The 22,739-nt window shown below is 38.0% G+C and overlaps 1 protein-coding gene across 2 annotated transcripts; it reads right to left on the bottom strand.

Annotated features, from left to right (window-relative positions):
* Positions 1 to 2,162: 2,162 nt before the first annotated feature.
* On the bottom strand, positions 2,163 to 19,267 carry LOC127447693 (tubulin monoglutamylase TTLL4-like). Of its 2 annotated transcripts, XM_051709700.1 has the most exons (19): positions 19,177 to 19,267; positions 14,820 to 16,180; positions 11,788 to 11,858; positions 11,596 to 11,647; positions 8,733 to 8,851; positions 8,453 to 8,563; positions 8,210 to 8,286; positions 7,824 to 8,018; positions 7,649 to 7,731; positions 7,430 to 7,558; positions 6,773 to 6,895; positions 6,495 to 6,593; positions 6,272 to 6,406; positions 4,379 to 4,504; positions 4,024 to 4,120; positions 3,668 to 3,878; positions 3,464 to 3,534; positions 2,952 to 3,031; positions 2,163 to 2,739 (listed from the first exon to the last, which is right to left on the bottom strand). In XM_051709700.1, exons 2-19 carry the CDS (start codon positions 16,121 to 16,123, stop codon positions 2,562 to 2,564), a joined length of 3,261 nt encoding a protein of 1,086 aa, XP_051565660.1. In that variant the 5' UTR covers positions 16,124 to 16,180; positions 19,177 to 19,267; the 3' UTR covers positions 2,163 to 2,561. The 2 variants fall into 2 exon arrangements, with proteins under 2 accessions (XP_051565660.1, XP_051565661.1); XM_051709701.1 differs by lacking the exons at positions 11,596 to 11,647; positions 11,788 to 11,858; positions 14,820 to 16,180; positions 19,177 to 19,267 and adding an exon at positions 10,669 to 10,896.
* Between the last annotated feature and the right edge of the window lie 3,472 nt (positions 19,268 to 22,739).

Genomic DNA, 22,739 nt, shown 5'->3' with positions numbered 1-22,739 from the left:
TCCACGCACAACTTACCACGCGCCCCATTGAGAGCGAGAATCACTTAATCGAAAAGTAAACGTCAGATATCAGATAAAAATGTATTTAATGTATCTAACAGCCTGTTTATCAATCACACTAATAACGTCTGGAGCTTGCATCAGGGCAGATTAAGTAATTTACGCTAGAGTGAGGTGGTGGCTCTACTTCAGCCGTGATCCCACGTTGGCACTATTTCACAGCGGATCCTTCCTCTTCCAAATGTGAACTGTGAGCAATGTTGTGATTGGTCAAGTAGGAGGCTCGATTGCTCTGAGTACCCCGGATGTCTTCGTCAAATTTACCCGAACCTGAATAAAAAAACCTGAATCAGTGATCAGTTAAAAAAATTTAACCTGAATTCGTGCCACGTACATTTGAATTTCAAGTTTGATGTGATTCAAGTTCAAAACTGCAAATTAAATTTCAAGTAAACATGTTCAAATTCAAGTCCCAGAGGCACATATTTAATTCCATAAAGTTTACGCTTGTGTATCTAGGCATGTTATTTCAGCACTAGATTTTCAAATCTTCTGAGTGGTATTTGCCCGTGCAAAACTCATTGCCACAATGCTATGGCGATGGGAGTGGTTGTCACTGTGTTGCCATGGGGTAGCTAGGGTGTACGCCTACTTAGGTCAAAGAACTTTTTCTTTTTAACCTGTTTTATCATCCGCCAACTAGGCACAGCTCACTGACCACTGCCTGCATCATCTTGATCTTTAGGATGGACTTCACAGACAAACTGCAAAGAACCGCAACATTCCTAGTTCTAATATCACTTTACTGGCCACTGCTTGCATCACTTCATTCCCTTAAAAGAGAATACATACAATAAATCACTTCCAACTAGTTTTAAACATTGCCTACCAAAAAAGCTACATAACTTAATCTACGTAATGCCTTGTATTACACAGGGCAAACTGATGTATGCATTATATTCATGCTGTATACACAGAGAAGAACTGGCTCCCCCAGCTGAGTCTGGTTTCTCACAAGGTTTTTTATTTTATTTTATTCATAAAATCTTATGAATTTTTTGTTCCTTGCCACAATCACCTTTGGCTTTCTCACTGGAGGCTTAAAGACAAAAATGTTAAGGCATGTTTTTCAATAAAAATGTTAATGAAGTATTCACTGGGGACTTTACATTTATTAGATTACTGACAAAATATTGTTTTCTGTAAAGCAGCTTTGAAACTGTGTATTTTGTAAAGCACGCTTAATAATACAAATTAAAATGACTGGACTGGCAGGAAACGCAATCGATTATACCAATAGCACACCTCTTAATTTAAAACTACACGATTTAAGTCATCATTTAAATTATCTAAATATTAAGGGGGTTAAGAGTTTGTTCAAATCCCCATGAGCAATAGTAATAATGACACTTGCCTTAGCAAGCGTCACTGATTATAATGGTTGATTAAACATGCATTTTCAGTGGTGAATAAATACACACACTGCCTCTATACAACACTATTTCTATAGCTTACCCATGCCGTTGAAATACCAGACAGCCAAAATAGTTGTGACACTCAAAATAACCAAAGGCACAAGTGAGATTTTAGGTTTTTGCTGAGCAGAGGAACATCCTGGTCCACATGGTACACTATATTCATTCAACACTCCTAATATTCATCCTATAGATTCTGCTTTTAATGAGATACTCAAAAATGGAGTGAACAAAAGAAACAAAACAACCATCATATTTGAAACAGCAATTTTAATTTAAAATTCTTAACCCAAGCATGTTAATTCCATTCAACAGGGCATGCAAATGTCATTAAAAGACTTGACAGTAATTTCTATTCTCACAATGGTATCTCTTTTCCAAACTTCAAATTTTTCATTCCACACGTTTAAATACAACCAGCCAAACAGAGGCCTGTACCAACCTCAAGTTTGTGCAATGACCTGTGATGTAAACAAAATAGAAGTATCCTATAGGCTCATATGGAAACAAAATTTCAAAGAGCTCTTTTCACCTGCCACCCACTGGTCCACCTAAAGCAAAACTTCCATGTATAAATACTCTGTATGTCTGGTCCAGAATTAAAAGTACTTTTAATGAATTTAGCATTTAAAGGAATAGTTCACCCAAAAATTACAATTCTGTCATCATTTACTCACTTTTATTTAGACTTATTTATTTAGACCATTCACTTCCATTATATGGAAAAAAGATGCAATGCAAGTGAATGGTGACTGAGGCTAATGTTCTGCCAACATCTCCTTTTGAGTTTCACGGAAGAAAGTAAGTCTTACGGGTTGGAAAAACATGAGGGTGTGTAAATTAGAGAATTTTCATTTTTGGTTGAACCATCCCCTTTAACATATTCAGTTGGCAATTTAATTCAGTCTGCTTTTCCACTGTTCTCTCCCTCACAAGCAGACAATTATACAAGGAGAGTTCTGCTAGGAGCTTCAGCTGAGATATGACATATACACACACCGATGTGCGAGTATATATATACAGTGCGAGTATATATACACGTGTGTATGTATATTTGTGCGTTGTTTGAAAGCCAGCGTTTAACTGTCAAGCACAAAGGTCATCGTGGCGAGGCAGGCTGTCACTGGCTAGACTAGAGCTGGGATTGGGGCTCAGGCAAACGGTACTCAACAAACTAAGGTCTGGAAGACTTGCAGATACTGACTGAACCTCATGATCAGACCAGTCATCATCTTCAGCATCAGACCTCTGACTGACCATCACTCTGAGGAGGAACGAGAGAGAGAGAGAGAGAGAGAGAGAGAGAGAGAGAGAGAGAGAGAGAGAGAGAGAGAGAGAGAGAGAGAGAGAGAGAGAGAGAGAGAGAGAGAGAGAGAGAGAGTAGAGAGAGAGAGAAAATAAGGTCAAATGTAAGATGTTCAAGGCCTAAGGAACATCCTTAGCCAGAGTGAGATGGTTTTAGGTGTGTGTACATACCCAGACCTAGACAGCTGACATCTGGAAGATGTTAAACTGTGGGTGTCAGATCTGTGTCCACGGTAAGACTTGGAAGACCACTATGAATACAACACACATATGTGCAACATTTAATAAAATAATTCATTCTAACTTGAAAGACAATCTGAAAATATTTTAATGCAAGGAGTGAGGGATGTGTAAAACGTTATAAATGATAGGTGTTCATATTTTGTGGAAATCTGCAGAGCTTAAACAATATTAACTAAAAATATCATAGTCTATCCAATCAAATCCCGAGGGATAAAATTAAGAACGGTCCTATATTATTTCCAGCCAAATGTTTTGCTTCATTCTGAAATACGTCACGTTACATAACTAACAGATGCCATTTCATGGTTAAGTACATTTCTGTACTCACTGTCGCTAATCACTGAACACTGTAATTTGACTCCAAGAGTGTAGAATCATGTACTCCATGAGTCTGTTTCAGCCATGAACTGTGGAGCTGCTTTGCTGACTTCAATACTTACGTGATGAACAGAATCTGCAAGGTTACCCAGGTGCACCTTCTTCTCACACAGATCCTTCAGTAGGCTGATACCTAAACACAGTAAGACATGAGTCAACCTCATCAGTTACACAATCAGGGACAGTGGTACAGAAAGTGACATGGCAAACACATGCTGACAGTCTTCACAATAAACAGAATGTCCGAGAGAAGTCGCATTACACACCTTTGCTCCTGGTGAGCCAGTATCTCTGTTCCCATTGGTTGAGGAGAATGTTGAGGTAGCGCGGTTGCTCAAAGAAGCGGAGGTAGCGGGAAGAATTGTGAGAGGGAAAAACTCGCTCAAAATCTCCTTTACGACTCAACTCGTCCTCACTCTCTGCCAGGACACGCACATCATCAGGTGTCAGCACGTCCAGAACTGTGGCAAAGAAATCCTACAAAATACACATTAAGGAAATAGAAAGTTTTAATTTAAATATTTTCAAATGTGCGTGAGATTGAAGGCAGTCATCAGTAAGCACCATGCCATCAGTCATCAATATTTCAATATATGATTAAAGATGGGGTGTGTTTGAGTACCTGGTCTCGTAAGTGCTGGCTCAGATAAAAGGCTCTCTTTACTTTCTCATCAACTGAAATGACTGATCTCCATTTCTCTCGTGCTACTCCACATAAACTGAACGAAAACAGTAAAACTTCCATAAGAGACAAGCAGAAATGATTTAGAAAACTAATGTACTTACATGAATTACATAAATTAAATGAGTACTGTGCATATATAAATATACAGCAATGAAGTGATCCAAAAAATAAATAAAAATAAAACGTTAAATAACCTGAAAAAATAAAAAAAAATAAACAAAATAATAATACTTTTATTTTGTTTTACTCTGACTTGTTTAACTGTGCAATCCATTGTAATACCAGAACTGACCTGCTGGCAGTGGAACTGGATGGAGCAATGTCTTCTCTCAATGGCAACACAAAGCCAGCAAGGTTCAGCAGGTCCCGTATCATCTGACCCTTAATACTGACATCCAGCGGTGTGTTAGAATGCAGGCTAGAGAGAGTGAGAGATATATAAGAAACAGAGGAAACTCTATGATAAAAATTATTGGTAAAGGCGGCAGGGTTTCATTGGAACAGAACAGCTAGGGGAAATTGTTTCATACGTACATTAAATGTGCAGCTGTTGTGGGACAAATTCTCAGGTTCAGTGTATTTACGATCCCATCACTAACGAACATCTTGATCTTATCGTATTGACAGTGTCTAGGAGTAACTAACTAAAAGTTGTAGACTTGACTTCATTTTTCAGCAGCATGACAACAGTTCAGCTGTTCACATAGATCAAAACATTATAGCTTTACCGGTATCAAGCTTTTTGTTTCCAGCCTGTAGCAGGGTAGTGAGACAAAATGATACATCATGGCTTGTATGTCAATGTTTTGCACATACAACATTACATGAGCAAGCTTATGCTAAAACACGTTCAACTAAAATGTCTCCATCATAAAGAGCATTGGGAAGCCTGATTCATTTTAGTGAATTCGCTCTTTATGACTAATATCGTTAGTGTTTTTTTTGTTTTTTGTTTATTGTTTAAATGTAAATGTATACAAGTTTAAGGCTGTAACTCTAATTAAGATCCTAATTGTATGTGCCAGATAAATATTGCTCTGTTTCAATAATGTATCCCAATAGTAACATAATAGAATTTCAATGTAGTTAGCTAGTTTTTGTTAGTAACATGTAGTCTAAAAATTAATTTTTCAAGAGTCATCTGACTGTTGTCTAACTACTCTTCATTAGCTTGTAGCTTGGCAAACTAACACTGAGAACTGGTTTGTTTAAAAACTGAGCTTCTGCTTAAAGGCCCTGGTTTACTAAAGCCACAAAAAAGTTTGAAACAGCTGAGCAACTGTATAATATTTGTGAACATTCAGACACTGGCCATGCTGCTTGGGGAGGTGTTTAGAGGAACATTTAAAGGGCACACAAGACTACATGTAAAACATCAACTAATATAACATTAAAATGTGTTAATGACTTCATACCTCATTCTATGAGTAGAACTCACACGAGATTAGTAAAAGAAGCTGTTTAACTGCTCGATAATGATATATAGTACTGTATATGCAGTAGATAATGTGTCATTTTTAATGTTTACATTCTGTATTCAAGGCGCTAATGCGCTATACCATCATATTATTTATGTAATGTTTACCATAATTTTCACTGGTTACAATCTGTTATTGTAATTTATGATGACTGATACTTCTGCAAAGATGCGTGTATAAAAGTGTGTGTTAATGGGCAGAACACAGTTTGATGATAGACGTATTTCACTTTGGGTAGATGTGTGAATGGCTTTCGGCTGCAGACAGCACATGAGTGAAGCAGCATATGAAACAATAGAGTGAATGGGCACTTAAGAGCATTTGAGAATATTACATTCCTTTTGTAGCCTAATTAAACAAAAAAATATCACATGACATATTCTTGGAAAATGTCTCAATGCAAATGACCATACAGATGTAGGTAAGTTTGCACCAGCTCGTTAATAACTGCACACCAGTGTGTTCATATTGACTGAGCTCCAGGTCACACCTACCGAAGACGTGGACCAATGGCAGCAAGGTGTTTAGCAGCTGGTATGAAGTTTTCCTGAAAGTTCACGCTAGCGAGCTGTTACGAACAGCCAAAACAAATTTAACACCTTCCTTTTGGGCCGGTTTTGTTTGAAAAGACATCACACCCATTCATTCTTCAATTTTGTATGAAGAATTTGTATTAAGAAGTGAAGGGCAGTTCTTGTATGATTTACCTGGGTGAGATATTCACCTCCAGCACCCACGGCTTTAGATTCTCATCCAGCATGATGTCAAAGCCAAATAGCTCATGACAGCTATAAGGAGAACTGACATGCATCTTCACCAGCGAGTTCACATATGGGTCTGACCTGCCATGGGAAGAGAGACATAAATGTGCACATACACAAGGAAAGTTAAATAAATCACCCAAAAACACTAAAACTGAATGACACTTACGCAATGATGGTCTTGATGACCATATCTTTGATCTTCTCCCATATGAGAGTGGTGTTGATTCCCTGAGAGCCCAGGTACTGCCAAAGTGCCTTCAAAGCCCTGCATTAAACAACCTTCACTTAACTGGAGTCTGATTAACAAACACTCCCAGTAGCATTAGAGTTCATACTATCCTGAGGCCAGTTTTACTATTTCACTTATAATGGTTATCATGAGGTCCATATCTAACCAGTACAGAACAGGCCCACCCTTAATTCCAAAACATTATCACTTTATACCATTTATGGCCCTGACAGGCCTTGTCATCGCTGTTACTCTGATACTCAGAGTTCTTCTTATTTACACTGTAGTTGGTAAGGTGCATAAACTTGTTGCTGAGGGTTTTCATAGAAGGGGAGTACCTGTGTCAAGTAAAAGACAGAAGACACCTGCAATGAAGTTTTAATTTCAACTTGTTTCCCCTAAAATTCAAGCAATTAAAGAGAAATTTCTCCACAAAATGAATACTGTCATTTACTCACCATCATGTTCTTCCAAACCCTGTATGCTGTTATTTTCCCGTGAAACGCACAGACACAAAAAAGATTCTTCACATCTAACTTTTCCATTAAATGACTAAGTTGATTAATGATTAAGTTCATAGCGACCATGGGCTGACAAGCACCAAAAATGTCAAGGTGACTTGTGCACTACATTCCAAGTCATCTGAAGCCAATTGATAGCTTTGTGCATTATTGTATAGAAAAGATCCATATGAAGATTCTTTAAAAATTATTATTTGGTGCACAGAAATCATCAGCATAGGGTTTGGAACAACATAAGGGTGAGTAAATAAAAACAGAATTTTCATTTTTGGGTTAACTGTTCCTTTAACACGAAGTCCTATTTGTAAATGTTTAAATGCTGTCACTTTTAGTGCAATTACATATACTCACTTGCAGCTTGCAAAACGGACTAGTCCATCGTTAAAGATGTAAACACGGAGTGGGTCATAAGAGGTCACATACACATAGATGCGCAGATCAAACTTATTCCCACTGATGAGGTAGGGCTTGTGAAGATATCTGCATAAATACAGATCATCCAGTTTAACAGTTAAAAATATACATTGCTGAAACACTGTCTGTCTCTGACATCTTCCTTTATCAACATACTTCTGCACGAGGAGTGGTCTCTTGCGTGGCATTTGGTTCCACTTGTGAATGACCTGAATGCCAATTCCGCGTGCAGATGCTGGCTAAAAACAAGAAATGGCAGCACATCAATGACAAGAATCTCAGAGAGCAATTTCGTAACAGTTCTCATTGTGTCTTGTTATTCTGATGGTACCGGTTTGACAATCCATTTCTGCTTGCTGCTTCCATCCTCCCAGGCCTTCCTCAGCAGCTTGATATCCTGTGGGAGAATGAAAGAGCGTGGGAAGAAGCCAAACTCTCTCCTGCCAAAGCGTGCCTGCATATTGGATAGGTTCCTCCACAGTCTGTCCTTCCGCCCGATCTGAAAGGAGCCTGGAAAGTGGTTCAGCTGCCAAACAGAAACGCATGCTTGTTGTCACTCATTTGAGAGGAAGTATTAGGCAATTACGAAAAGCATCAAATTAACACCAGTAACTTGACTGAATCATTTTCTAGGTCATATAAAATTACACAACAAAAAAATGTTAATAAAAAGATGGAAAAACACCAACGTCTGATAGCACAAATAACTTTACATACCTTCTGGTACTCTCTAATGGCCTTAAACCCTGGTGACTTCATATGGTGACCCCAGCAGCCCAGCCAATCATGACTCTCTAGAATAAAAAACAACATGTGACAACAGATTGCAGACTAAAGCAAGCAGTGGAAACTATGGCAGTATGGTAACTAACAAAATAGCTAACACACGTTTTCAATACTCTCACACAGTTTACCATCTCTAACAAAACAACATGAAAAAAAAAAAAGCTGTTAATTTACTTTTGGTGGCTTTAAAGTGTGATCTTGAGATGGTGTTTTTCACTACATTGGGAGTGACTGTGGTTATCTTCCATTTGAGTAGCTTCCTCTGTTCAGAAGGCAACAGCTCCACTGTAAAATGGGGAGAAAATATTACAAAAATCAGTCTTTAAAATACAAGGGTTGGAATCTAAAAGAGAAGGACTTAAGGAATCATACTATAAATGAATAAAAAGATCCACTGCAAGTCATAGCTTTCAAGGTAATGGCCTGAATGGCTTGTGTGTATGCGTGTGCCAACCTCTTTCATTGGAAGTGCTGAAGTACAGCGTGGGGGGCATGTGGGGGAAGAGACTGGGCACAAGAGCGGATCTCTCCACCAGATCCCCCTCCACATCAGGACTCATAGGATCCTCAACACTAGAAAACACAAGCACTAATTAGTACAGTCAATATTACACTAGGCATGTGCAAAATTGCATATTTTCCAAATAGTGTTGTGTTAGTAGAGTAGTCAGTGTTTTCTAAACAATGTGTCAACTAGTTGGTCTTAAAGGAATAGTTCACCCAAAAATGAAAATTCTCTCATCATTTACTCACCCTAATGCCATCCCAGATGTGTATGACTTTCTTCTGCAGAACACAAATTATGATCTTTAGAAGATTATTTCAGCTCTGTAGATCCTCACAATGTAAGTGAATGGATGCCAAAATTTTGACGACCCAAAAAGCATATAAAGGCAGCATAAAAGTAATCCATACGACTCCAGAGTTTTAATCCATATTTTCAGAAGTGATATGATAGGTGTGGGCAAGAAACAGATCAATATTCAAGCCCTTTTTTGCTTGAAATTCTTCTCCCTGCCCAGTAGGGGGCAGTATGCTTAAAATATGAATCACCCAGAAAGAGTGTGAAAGTGGTCTGTTTCTCACCCACACCTATCATATTGCTTCTGAAGACACTGATTTAACCACTGGAGTCTTATGGATTACTTTTATGCTGATTTATGTGATTTTTGGAGCTTCAACATTTTGGCACCCATTCACTTGCATTGTATGGACCAACAGAGCTGAAATATTCTTCTAAAAATCTTCATTTGTGTTCAGCAGAAGAAAGAAAGTCATACACATCTGGGATGGCATAATGGTGAGTAAATGATGAGAGAATTGTAATTTTTGGGTGAACTATCCCTTTAAGGAAGCCCTGTATAATTTGGGTCCACCAGAGCCCGAAAGATACATTTCTAAAGGCTAGGGTACATTTAGTTTTTACATGTGTCATTCTGTCTCGTGCATAGTCAAACGCTCAGCCTTTCAAAGCATACTCTTTATCGTGAGACCATACGAACGTGCTGGACGCATGCACACCACGACTATTTTGTGATTGTCTTTAGTAGTCAACAGCAGGTACATGTGCAGACATCACACACAGACTGTCCATGTTTCTAGAAAAACTAAGCTTCACACAGACAGTCCACACAGACTGTGCTGATGACAAAATTTGCATCATGTGCACTGTGTGTGAGATGTACCAGCATGCAGAAAACTTTAGGCTTTAGGGAGCGTTCACACAGGACCTGTTCTTGCATTAAATAACAACTGGTCGGATTGTAAGAGAGTGGAAAAGAAAGCAGGCATTTTGAGACAATTTTTTAAAGTAAAAATAACTTAAATCAAAAGTCTAAATAGCGAAAACTTTTATTGCTCAAAACATCATAGTTCTCTTAAAAAAAGGAGACCTTCAGATAATGTATACAAACAGGAACATTGTGATTTGAGTCTGACAGTAATTGTCTTGAAATTTATAGTTCAAATCAGTAGATTTGTTACACTAGGGACACAACTACTCTTGAGAGCTTTTACATGCAAAGAAAATACTGCTCACCATACTGCTAATAAGGTGACCATTTTGCTCATCCCTCCAATACACTGCTTCAAAAATTACAAAACAATTCAGAGCTCAGAAATATGATCAGAATTGGCTTGTGAACAAAATGGAGAGGAATCGCAAACTAGTTTTGAATTCTTATTTAAAAATACGCTTATACGCTGTTGTTGTAGCCTTAAAACACAGTACAAGAAGAGTGTTGAAGCCAGTCATGTAAAACCCAATGATAACCATTTAGAAATAGATTCAAATAAGAAACTTAGATTTAACACTAACACATAATATACTGTGATAAGACTTGATTACTTGGTTCAAGACAGCATACTGATATATGAACAACATAACTCACATGACAGTCATGTAGCACAAAGTAGCCTGATGAGGTTCTCCTATTTAAAACTTTGGATACTCCTGGCACTAAATCTCACAGAGTTTGAGGTTACACTCACCATGTGCCTTTACTTTGAGTGGTAAAGAAAAAAAATGAAACCAGAAAACACCTACTACAAACAAACCCATCAGCTGGACGTCACCTCATGACAATGGTTCCACAGACCTGAAACAATTCACTACAGACTCATTTTCCTGTTATACTGGGATAGTTCTACTTCTATTACACAAGCACAATTGTGGGACCTTTCTACTGGCCTCTAGCTTTAAAGCTTTTCTTTGACAGCAACCACCAGAACAAAATCAGGTACTCCTGTGTTCATGGTACTGTTACCATAGTAATGTCAGGTGGCCAGAAGAAAGAAGCATGGAAAGTTATTAACTCTACCACTGTAATTTAACTTAAATAGTCTTAGTCTACTTTGTACTCAAAATTGTGTCGAGTAGTGGTCAACCGATATATTTTTTTTTTACAAAGTTAAAATTTAGTGTGAAATTGAGTAAATATACTACTAAATAAGAGTTTATAAATTTTTAGCAATTTTATTTTTATGTCATTTACTGTATTAAATTGTGTGATTTATCGGCATTGTATCGACCATTAACAAACCCATATCAGTCGATCACTAGTCAAGAGTAAACCCTCAGCAATCTAGACAAAGCCAGGATTAGCTAATAAAATGAGATCTTTGAATAAGCAAAAAGATTAAAAAAAAAAAAAAAAAAATGGGGATTTGAAACATAGGTGAACATAGAAAAACTTAAAGCCCTGTGTATCTGTATCAAGAAAATGTATTCATAATTTAAAACACAAAAAACAGAATATATAATACTGAGATTCTTCCATGCTTGATTAAATGTTTTGAAGATAAGAGTAATTGATTACTTTGACGAGGCTGCCATGGACGTTGTTGAGGAGATATCACAATCCGAGTCATCTGAGGAGCAAATAAAGCAACATTGGCTTTAATGGAACAAAGTTAGACAAAGACAAAGGGTAACCAAGGTTGACACTAAATAAGCTCTGGGTTCGCAAGCTCGCTGAGGTTGAAGTAACAGTAAGAGGCAGTTCTGTTACCATCGCCACTGAAGTTATTCTCCAGCTTATCCGGAAGCTCCTCCTCATCACCATCTATTAGCATTTCTTGTCTGAAAGTAAATGCAAGAAACATTTCAGACAGACATGTACAAAATTTGGGAGTTCTAGTAGTGATGTACAAATTCCAAACCTTTTTTTCCAGTTAAAGGGATAGTTCACTTAAACATGAAAACTCCATCATCATTTACTCACCCTCATGTTGTTCCAAACCCGTATGATTGTCTCTTTTATAGGACTCAAAAGGAGATATTAAGCAAAATGAAATGACAGCCTCAGTCACAATTCACTTTCACTGTATGGAAAAAATATGCAATGAACGTGAATGATTACTGAGACTAACATTCTGTCTAATATCTCTTTTTGTGTTTTACAGAAGAAAGTCATACAGATTTGGAACAGCATTAGGGTGAGTAAACGACAGAATTTTCATTTTTGGGAGAACTATACCTTTCATGATTGAGTCAAAACAACTTGTAAAGCCTTTGTAAATTACTCCAATGAAACTGAGAACTTTGAAAGAAAATGTAGGAATCACAAACTACAAAAAAAATAAAAAAATAAAGGTGAAATTCTGTGTATCATTTCTGTGCTACTAGTGGCATCAAACGGAATTACAAAAATAAAGTATGTTTTCAAAAAAATACTTTGCCAATACGCACTCTCCGATTCCCTTTGAACAATTAGGCCATACTAAATAAAAGGTGATAAACATTTAACATCGTAATAAACAAGACCACTATAAAAAACACACCGGACAGAAAGCGTGGTGGAGGAATCGGCTTGTCCGACAACATCGCCGGATTGAACGGCAGTTGGTGTGCGGAGGATCTAGCACAAGAGGCAGGATATAGTTCTTGGTAACTAGCAAGCATAACGATACACATTCCGAGTATCTTACAAATTTATCTGAAGCTTGGCAGTAATGAGTTAACTTGTGTGGCAATACCAGAGTGTAGCTTACTTGTCGAGAAGCAACACAGTAAGAATCAAACCCCGAAACTTCCCTCAAAGTCCTCCATCTTGTAAATGTTCACTCTGGTTTTACTCCGTTCTCTGTCTCTTTTTTGCAAGTCTTCGAATTTTGGCAAAGCTAAGCTTCATTTCCTCTGTAACACGTCTCCCATGGATGTTCATAATCTCCTGGTTGAACAGTTGTGACGAGGAGGGCAGGGCCGGGCCCTGAAGACACACGGCCGGCCCTCAATCGGGCTAATCAGCCAAGATGGAGATAAAGACGAGCCGGAGGCACCAGTTCGAGAGAGAGAGATGCTCACGGCCACTCTGCATGTGTGTGTCTGTGTTTGTTTAGGTTTGTTTTGTTGAGTTTTATCATTAAACTTTGTTTACTATTCAGCCGGTTCCCACCTCCTCCTCACCCAACCTTTAACTGTTACAACAGTTTACTACAAGTAGCCACACCCCAAACTCACCCTATAGGTTTAGAGAGAAAGGGATGGGTGGAGCTGAGTGGGCTGCTCAAAATATAAACATCAATGTTTTGATAGTGCCTTAGAGGCTCAGTGTTTATATTTTTTGGGGAGGTAAACCCAAAAATGGCTTACTTATAGTTGTCAATGAACAATAAACTGGGATACTAGAACAAACTGTATTTTGACATTAAAAAAAAGTTACACATCACCTTTAATTTGTTACTACAAAAATGCTACATGGGGATTTGGGGGAATGCTTTGCTTTTATGTGGTGTTTTAAAACTAATCAGTGATTCCATATTTTGAAAATTTGGATTGAAATGAACTATTTAGTGAATTGATTAACTAAAATGAATCTCACTTCCTAACGCTAAGACCTCTACAGAACTTCCTACAAAAATAGTACTAGCGAAGTAGGGCTGTGAGTTTTTTCTGATTCTTCTAATTAATTTTAATTTGCATTTTTACTTATATTTTTTTTTTAATTGAAAATTCGAGATTTTGCATAAAAACATTGCAAACACTATAGTTAGATACATGGTAAATCTACCAAAGGCTGAATAAGGAAAAGAAAAAGTATTCTCAACACTTGTCTTAATGCCGCTCCCGATCTGATCAGCTGCACATGTGTGCGTTCCAAATGAAAATGACAAGTTAACAACAGAGACTGATATAAAAGACAGCGGTAATATTCCCAATACGATTGTACACTGTGCGACTGTAGCTCAACTTCGTCCATCATGCATGTATACACCAGCTAAAGACCATAACTGGCCTCAGCGTGTGCATGTTGATGAACGGTCTGCTTTCTTTTCTTTTTACCCATAAAAAAGCGTTAGTTACATGCCAGTTACGGGCGCTTCATTTCAAATCATGTGGATAGGCTATATATGGGAGAATCAAACATCCACCGCTTCTTTGCCATGATGATTCAGATAGATTGCTAATTATTGCTTTGTTCTGTGACATGTTTCAAGTGTACTACATCTGTAGCCAACATTTGGCAAGTGATCATTTTAACAAACTTTGTAATGATAAATGATTTCATGTTACTGCGCTGCTTAGCCTGAACCGCTACAGGGCGCGTCTCTATCTGCAGGGGTTTATGAATATACCGGTACACACAAATTGTTTGATATACAAGGAGTACTTTCTAGATAAACTTGATAATTTATAGATATTGATTTCTAGATTACTTTTTAGATAGACTTGGTTTAGATCAAATGAATACCTACACTGGCTAAGAAGTATTTTGCAGGTTTCTTATTCTATTATTTCTGAACATCTGGGTTTATTAGATTTTAAGTTATTTTACATTTACACTCTGTTGACAACTTCCCTCTGTGGTGCATTTGTACATTTTTCTTGCACACCTTTGTTTCCTTTAATGAAAAGAACTTTCTCTAACAAGGTTGCCTTGCATCCTAATAAAGAACAAACAATCTGAATCATGTTGGAGTACATTTAAATATTGAAAAAATCTAATCGTGAATAGACCATAAGTTTGATAAAAATCAAAATTTGAATTTTTCTGCCATATCACCCAGCCCTATAGTGAAGTTAAATAATAAATGCACAAACCTCTGAACATCAGCATCATCCTGCTCTTCTATAATTTCCATGGAGCAAAGACTTGGATCCTCATGAGATAACCCCTCCTTTGTGAGGTGAATGGCAGATATCTGGTTTGTCACCGTGTAAACAGAAGGTGACTGAGGAGAGGCCATATTGTGGCCTGTTACCTGTGGAATGGCACCGAGGTCACTGTTGGTTTCAATGGGTGCAAAACACGATTCCTTATCTTCAGTAGTATGGCAGTTGGGCACAGTACTACCTGTGGTTATTTCACCACCTAAACTGCTGAAAAGTTTCATGTTGGTTTCTGGTTGCTTGTTCAGACCATTGAGTGTCCTGTGTCTTGAATGTACATTGTTTCTGGCAAGTTTTTGCACAGCAGCTTGACCGGTGCCACGCACCAAACAGCATTCAAGGGTATGCTCTTTTTCTCTGCAATTTTCCGCTAATATCTTCTCAAACTGAAGCAAATCCTTGGCTGCCTTGCTATGATTCAAAAGCACATCTGTGCATTTATCTTTCAAAGGCACAGTTGGTTGGGTAAGTTTTGTTGCATCAGCTTTGAGGCCTCTGGAAATGGTTTCATTGCAGTGAGAGCCAGATTTAATAGTGTCAGTGCTGTGCAAGTCACTGGTCTCTTGTTTGGAGTATGAGGGAATTTTGGCATTGGGGGATCGTACAACTCCATTGGTGTTATTCCTGAGCTTGTTGCTCGTCCAAGGCAAAGACTGATTAGCAGGCATGGTTTTCTCAATTACTACCGAGGCCCTTTGAGAGAAGGACTTGGGTGGAGAGGGACAGGCAGGACAAACAGAAAGCTGAGGCGAAAAAGCCCGTTTTCCTAGCAGTCCTGTCTTTAACCTAAATGAAGCAAGGTTCCAGTGAGGTTGACAGTTGTAGGTAGTCGGCTCTGTTTGACTGAGGCTACGGCATGCAGTGGAAGCAGCATTAATATGTGGCAAGCTCTTAGATAAAAGATGGTGTGTCCTTAAACCATTACTAGCACCATTTAAAGAATTAGCACTTGTGCTCTGTGCTCGGCTGACTCTTGCGGCTGAGGCGGAAGAGGCTATAGGCACATGTGGATAGGCACGTTGTGAGGGGATCCCTGAGACACAATAGGGCTGATCATCCAGCACTCTCACATTAGGCTGAGACACCGAATCACCCGCAGCACCTTGCGATCTCTTTCTTTCAGTGTTGGAGGACCCTCGAACATTGGGTGAATGGACTACAGCAGACTTTGCTTGAACGATGAGGGCTGGCCGTGATGCCCCATTGCTCAAGTCTTCAACTCCACTGGAGGCCATTAATTGCCATCTCACACCCCCCTGGCATGGGCTCAGGCACACACATAGGTGAAGAATCTACAAATAAGTGAGAGAAATTATTGGTTATTGATTAAATAATTAGTCACTGATGCTCATGCTGAGTTTTAACATTCCCTTGTGTCTCTCAAATTTGATTTCAACATGTTACCAATAGATGAAGTGACTGTTTACAAAAACACTCGGCGGCAGCACTTCTGGGTTCTTTTGGCACCCAAAAAAAAAAGTACTGCTTTGAATGGGAGCTTCACTCAAACTCAGCTGCAAATAGTCAAAAAGTGCTATTTTTGGGGTTGAAACACCCCGTTTCTAAAGGTTATTGGAGATTTGGGCTTCTTTACATTTTTATCAGGGTTAGTGGATCAGGACAAAATCAGGATTTGACAATTTATGATATTTCACAAATCCCCATCATTGTTATAAAACCAATATCCGCAGCTATTGTTAATGTTTGTGAACTTTCTACAAGGGAATCACACAAACACTGATCACAAACAGCTGTTTTTAATTTCAAAGTGCAATCACTATGACAGATAAGAGGCCTGATATGATCTAACAATGATCTTCTACCACTATGTAAGATCTAACAAGATGAATGGGACCTCGTGTCCACCACTGCAGCAAATATGCTGCTGTTTGCAAAACGATATGCCAATAAAAATAATGTAATAGTTCGAAAATTAACTTGTAATTTACTTGTAAAGTAACTTGTTCAGTCGAAACCGGCTGCTATTAGGTCAAATATTATTATTTCCTATAAGTAGACCAATAAAGTAAAGATGCATATTGCATGTCTGATGGTAGTTTTCATATTAATATGCCACATTTCTCAGGATTTAGAAGTGTGTTAAATGTGTATTCATCAACCTGTTACATGTATGACATATTTATGCAGGCAATTTGAACCAAATTAAAAATGGTTTTGCCGATAGTTCAGAAAGAACCAAAACATATTTCTTCACTGTAAACCAAAAATGTCAATTTATATTAGCTTCTATTAACATATACATTATTACATTAAATAACACTTATTATAACTGCAGCACTGCTCATATCCACCATTAAATTCTGCTGCTCAAAAGAACCCGGAAGTGCAGTTGCCTGCTGTGTGACAAATGTAATCTGTGATATTTTAAATAAAGTTTCCCACACTTTTTGACCAGTGAATTCCCATTACTTTTCCTGTCGCACACGATTACTGAAGGATTTTTAGAAATCATTTTAAAAATGTTGCTGGCAATATTTACATTAATATGTCAGGTACAAATATTTTAAATTAATACTTTATAGCCTATTAATGAACAAATGCCACCAATAAGACCCTTAAAGGGATAGTTCACCCAAAAATGAAAATGCTCTCATCATTTAGCCACCCTCATGCCATCTAAGATGTGTATGACTTTCTACTGTAGAACACAAAGACTTTTAAAAGAATAGCTCTGAAGAATTCTCAGCTCTGAAGGTCTATACAATACAAGTGAATGGTGATCACAAATTTGAAGCTCCAAAAAGCATATAAAAGCAGCATGAAAGTAATCCATAAGACTCCAGTGGGTTTATAAATGTCAACTGTACTGACCAATCAGTTTTGGATGAGAACAGACAAAAATATAACTCCTTTTTCAATATAAATCTTGACAGTAGTCTCCTTGGCGATCACGATTTCACGCTCGATTGCACGTCCTAGTGCCATCTAGCGCTCTGCGCATGCATCAAGCACTAGGAGGTGTAATCGAGCTTGAAATCATGATCGTGCCTAGAGACTGCAATGGCAAGATGTACAGTAAAAAAGGAGTCATGTTTTGGTCTGTTCTCACCCAAAACCAACTGTGCTGCTTCTGAAGACATTGATGAAACTACTGGAGTCGTATGGGCTACTTTAATGTTGCCTTTATTTGCTTTTTGGAGCTTCAAAGGCCTGGCCACCATTCACTTGCATTAAAATGACCTACAGAGCTGAGATATTCTCCTAAAAATCTTTGTGTTCTGCAGAAGAATTAAAGTCATACACATCAGGGATGGCATGAAGGTGAGAAAATGACAAGATCATTTTCCCTTTGGGTGAACTATTTCTTTAACAGACAGACAATGTTATCATACTTGCTTGCGAGTAAGTTTTACTCGCCACAACTTTCATAATGAACAATATAGCAGATTCACCATAGAAATGTCCATAACTTCTACAGATTTAGCTAATTTCCATAACATTTCCAGACCTGGAAATCCCAATTTTAAACATTCCTTATGTTTCCAGGTTTTCCATGTGGGACCCTTAAATGTGGAGACCAAAACACAGGTGGAATTACTAGGTGGCCAATAGCCTACATCTGGCATCACTTTTTATTTATTTATTTTTTTTTTAAAAGTCATTCTGCATCTGAAATTGGGCAAACACTCTTTAATCACCACTGCATTCATATTAACCATGATGATCAGTAAACGTGTGTGCAGTATATGTACATATATGAGACTATTTCGTCAGCCAATGAAATGTAGTGTGACGAGGGATGATTGATGGGCACCTAAAAAGCCCAAAAACGCTTTTTTAGGTGGGCAGTTTGTAAGGTTTGAGGCAGCCGCTGTTCTCAGGATCTCCAGGGCAATCAGACATGCCAATACATTCAAACAGAATTCCATGAGACTAGCCAACACCAACAACTTCCCTCAAGAAACAGCTTGTTATAGTTTTGGCTTTCCGTGTGGCTGGCACTGAGCACGCTTACACACATGAACAAGCGATTTTCACAGCAGACATACAGACAGTGTATCAATATTTTGTGAGTTGCCTACCTAGACAGCATTTCTGGGCATCGTATGCGCGTTTTAAGCCAGCTACGTAGACAGCACACTAGATTTTGAGCCACAGCCAAAGTGAGGCTAACTGTTAGCTGAACATACAACACTTTCTCTTCACATATACAATATTACCAGCACCCTTCTGTAGGGACAAACACGTCTTTTTAACACGTCTATTCTTTTGTAAAATACAAAGACCGAAGTCTATTTTTGAAACGGTTAAAAAAAAGGTGTCTTACCGGCTCGGTATGACGGTGATTTCTACTGTTGTCTCGCGCTCGAGAAACCCGCCTCGTGCTGCCTGTGCTGCTGCCTGCCTATCTGCCATATACACACTACATAATAAAAGTTTCTTCTTCTTCTTCTTTGGGATTTTATGGGAGTTGGCATCCGGTTTGTTGCATTACTGCCATCTTCAATTCTCCTTTTAACTAGGTACCTTTTGTTTAAAGTCTCAGTCTTTTTTTTTTTAGAAAATTAAATAGATTTGAATACTGTCTGCACAATCTAACATATTTTTAATATTGCCCTCTATCCGACAACATTTCTTGCCTTTCTTGATTGTACTTTTCATATGATACAAGAATATGTTCCACTGATTCAACCACCTGGCGCTGAGAGCACAGACCTTTAGGATGTTTCCCCATGATGTGAAGTGTACCATTTAAGTTGCTATGTCCTATTCTAAGCCTACTTATGATAACCTGCTCCCTCCTACTCCCTTCTTTATTTTTCACATTACCTACTCTGCTTTGGATAGAGTATAAATGTCTCCCTTTTGTCGCGTTATCCCACTGTTGGTGCCAATTTTGGTTTATTTCCTTCCACACAATGCTTTTCCCTTCTGATACGAGACACCCCCCCTCCCAAGATGCCGCCTTGGGCAACTGCAGATGTCACCCATGCCTAAATCCGCTACTGATTTCAACACATTCTTTTTTAAGTGCTTTTTTTTGTTTTTTTTTTTGTTTTGTTTTTTTGGCCAATTTGTCTGTTCTTTCATTACCCTGGATGCCTGAATGGTCTTCCCCCTGTCTAGTTATTCTAGAATAACTAAACAAAATTTCATAGAGCAGGTCCTGATGGTTACTGGTTGATCCTGATTGGATGCTTACAAGAGAGACTATGGAATTACTGCATATATAAAATGTGTTACCCCTGTTTTGCTTAGTCCACTCCACTGCCAACATTATGGCTAGTAACTCGACAGCATAGACGCTTAGACAGTCAGATGCTCTTTTATTAATATCCATATATTGGAGACTAGGCACACTAACACCTGACCCTGTTGCATTTGATTCTGAGTCTTTTGACCCATCAGTGAAAATCCGAACATTGTCCTTATGTTTATGATCCCTATACCTATAGTACTCACTTATGATATCAGAAGTCCGGTTATTATGTCTAATCCTCAATAGCTCCAATCTACAACTGGATACTCCAGCACCCATACTGGTGTAATAGGCCATATCACAGTTTCTCCAAATTCCTTATCACATATACCCAAATCTTTTGCTTTTTGATCTCCTGTCCACCCAAAGCTTTCTCTGTGTATCCTCTCCTTTTCCCAACATGATTGCAGCACCTTTTTTGTTGCCCCCTCAAGTTAATCCAATAGTTAATTGCCAACTGATTTCAGCGTAGCCCTAATGGCATTTCTCAAGCTTCTAGTTGCATTGCGCACACTGGTGTTGTCCTAACTGCTCTTAGACAAACTCTTAAAGCTTGGGCTTGCACAATATCTAGAGCTGATAGCGCAGACTTTGACGCTGAGCTATAAACAATACTTTCGTAGTCTAAACTTGATCTTATTAAAGCTATATAAATATATTTCAAAGCTATGACACTGGCCCCCCATTTAAGTCCCGAAAAACATCTCATGACATTAATTACTTTTTTACATTTATCGACTACATATTTAATATGATGTTTCCATGTCAAATTAGTGTCAAAGTATACTCCCAGGAACTGAAAGCTACTAACTCTTTCCAGACAATTCCCATACAATTTCATCTGGTCTTCTCTGATTCTTTTCCTAGTGAAGAACATAACCTTTGTTTTTTCAATTGAGAATTTAAAACCCCATTTTGTTCCCCAAATTTCCACTTGGCTAATACCATCTTGAACTTTCTTTATTATATACTCTAAATTTCTTCCTCTTTTCCATAACGCCCCGTCATCCGCAAACAATGACCTTCCTAAGTCTACTGTGACACTTGAGAATATATCGTTAATTATAATGGAGAAAAGAGTTGGGCTTAGCACGCTCCCTTGGGGTGTTCCGTTATCTAATATGTACTGCTTGGATAACTCTGTTCCCATCCTCACTTGGATGGTTCTATTATCTAAAAAGTCCATTACCCAATTAAATATTTCCCTTCAACCCCCAATAAATGCATTTTAATTAAAAGTCCCTCTTTCCAAAGCATATCATATGCCTTTTCTACATCACAAAATACAGCCACTACTGATTCTTTATTTTTGCTTGTGCTTTTCTTACATCATCTTCTAAACAAATTATTGGATCCATAGTACCTCTCCCTTTTCTGAATCCACTTTGATAATTTGAAACCAAATTTCTACTCTTCAGGAAGTATATTAATCTCTCATTAATCATACGCTCCATTAGTTTACATATGTGTGATGTCAGGGCAATAGGCCTGTAATTTCCTGGCTTGCTATCATCCTTTCCCAGCTTCTTTATTGGTATTATTATTGCCTCTTTCCAGCTTACTGGCATTCTGCCTTCTTCCCATACTTTATTGTATAGCAATAATAACTTCTCAAGGCTTTCTACGCTTAAGTGTTTTCTCATAGTGTAGCATATCTGATCTTTTCCTGGGGCTGTTTTCCTGTTTTTTTCCAATGCTCTATTAATTTCTCCAATATTAAAAGGAACATCTAGTTCACCATCACTACTATTTTTCCTACACAACACCTCTCTATAATTAGATTTTGTTCTCTCTCAACCTCTTCTTCCTTCTTCAGATAGATTATTAAAAGTATTCACTATCATCTCCACTTTTTCTTTTTTGGTTATTGCTGTTTCTTTACCCTCAAACAGCATTGGATAACTCCAGTCCTATCCCCACCCATTCTTTTTATAATTTTCCACACCTTTCCTTCTGGTGTTTAATTTCCAATTTTGTCACAAAATTTTTCCCAGCATGTTCTTTTTGCATGTCTAATTGTCCACCTTACTATTGCCAGTGCATGTTTATATAGAATTAAATCTTGGAAATGATGAGTCCTTTTCACCAATTTAAATGCCCTGTTTCTATTCCTCACTGCTTTCTTGTACTTGTCATCCCACCACGGCATTATTTTCCTCTTTATATTTCCTTTGCTCTTAGGGATAGCTTCTATTGCAGCCAACCTTATTCCTTGCTTAATTCTATTATCTAGTGCGTCCATATTAATTTCATTATTGACCTGGCTTAAGTAGGCATTACTTATCTCCTGAAACTTATCCCAATTAGCTTTCTCATACCTCCATTTCCCACCCGAGCCTCCTCTGGTCAAAGGAATTTCAATGTTTATCCTACACCAAATAGGATCGTGATCACTTCCTATAGTTCCTTCATGATGCACTGACCAATAACATATTGCTGCTAAGCTGCTTGATATCAGTGTAAGATCCAGAGCTGATTCTTTTCCTGTATCTAGATCTATTCTTGTACCACTTCCATCATTTAAACATACTAAATTCATTTCCTCAGTTACTTCTTCTATTACCTGACCGTTATTGTCCATTTTTCCACTTCCCCATAAAATAGTCCCCACACCACACAACATTACCATA

Source organism: Myxocyprinus asiaticus, chromosome 11, assembly GCF_019703515.2.
Source record: "Myxocyprinus asiaticus isolate MX2 ecotype Aquarium Trade chromosome 11, UBuf_Myxa_2, whole genome shotgun sequence".
In the NCBI taxonomy this organism is placed as follows: Eukaryota; Metazoa; Chordata; class Actinopteri; order Cypriniformes; family Catostomidae; genus Myxocyprinus; species Myxocyprinus asiaticus.
Note: the sequence above shows the minus strand (reverse complement) of the source record. Positions and strands in the feature narration are given on the sequence as shown.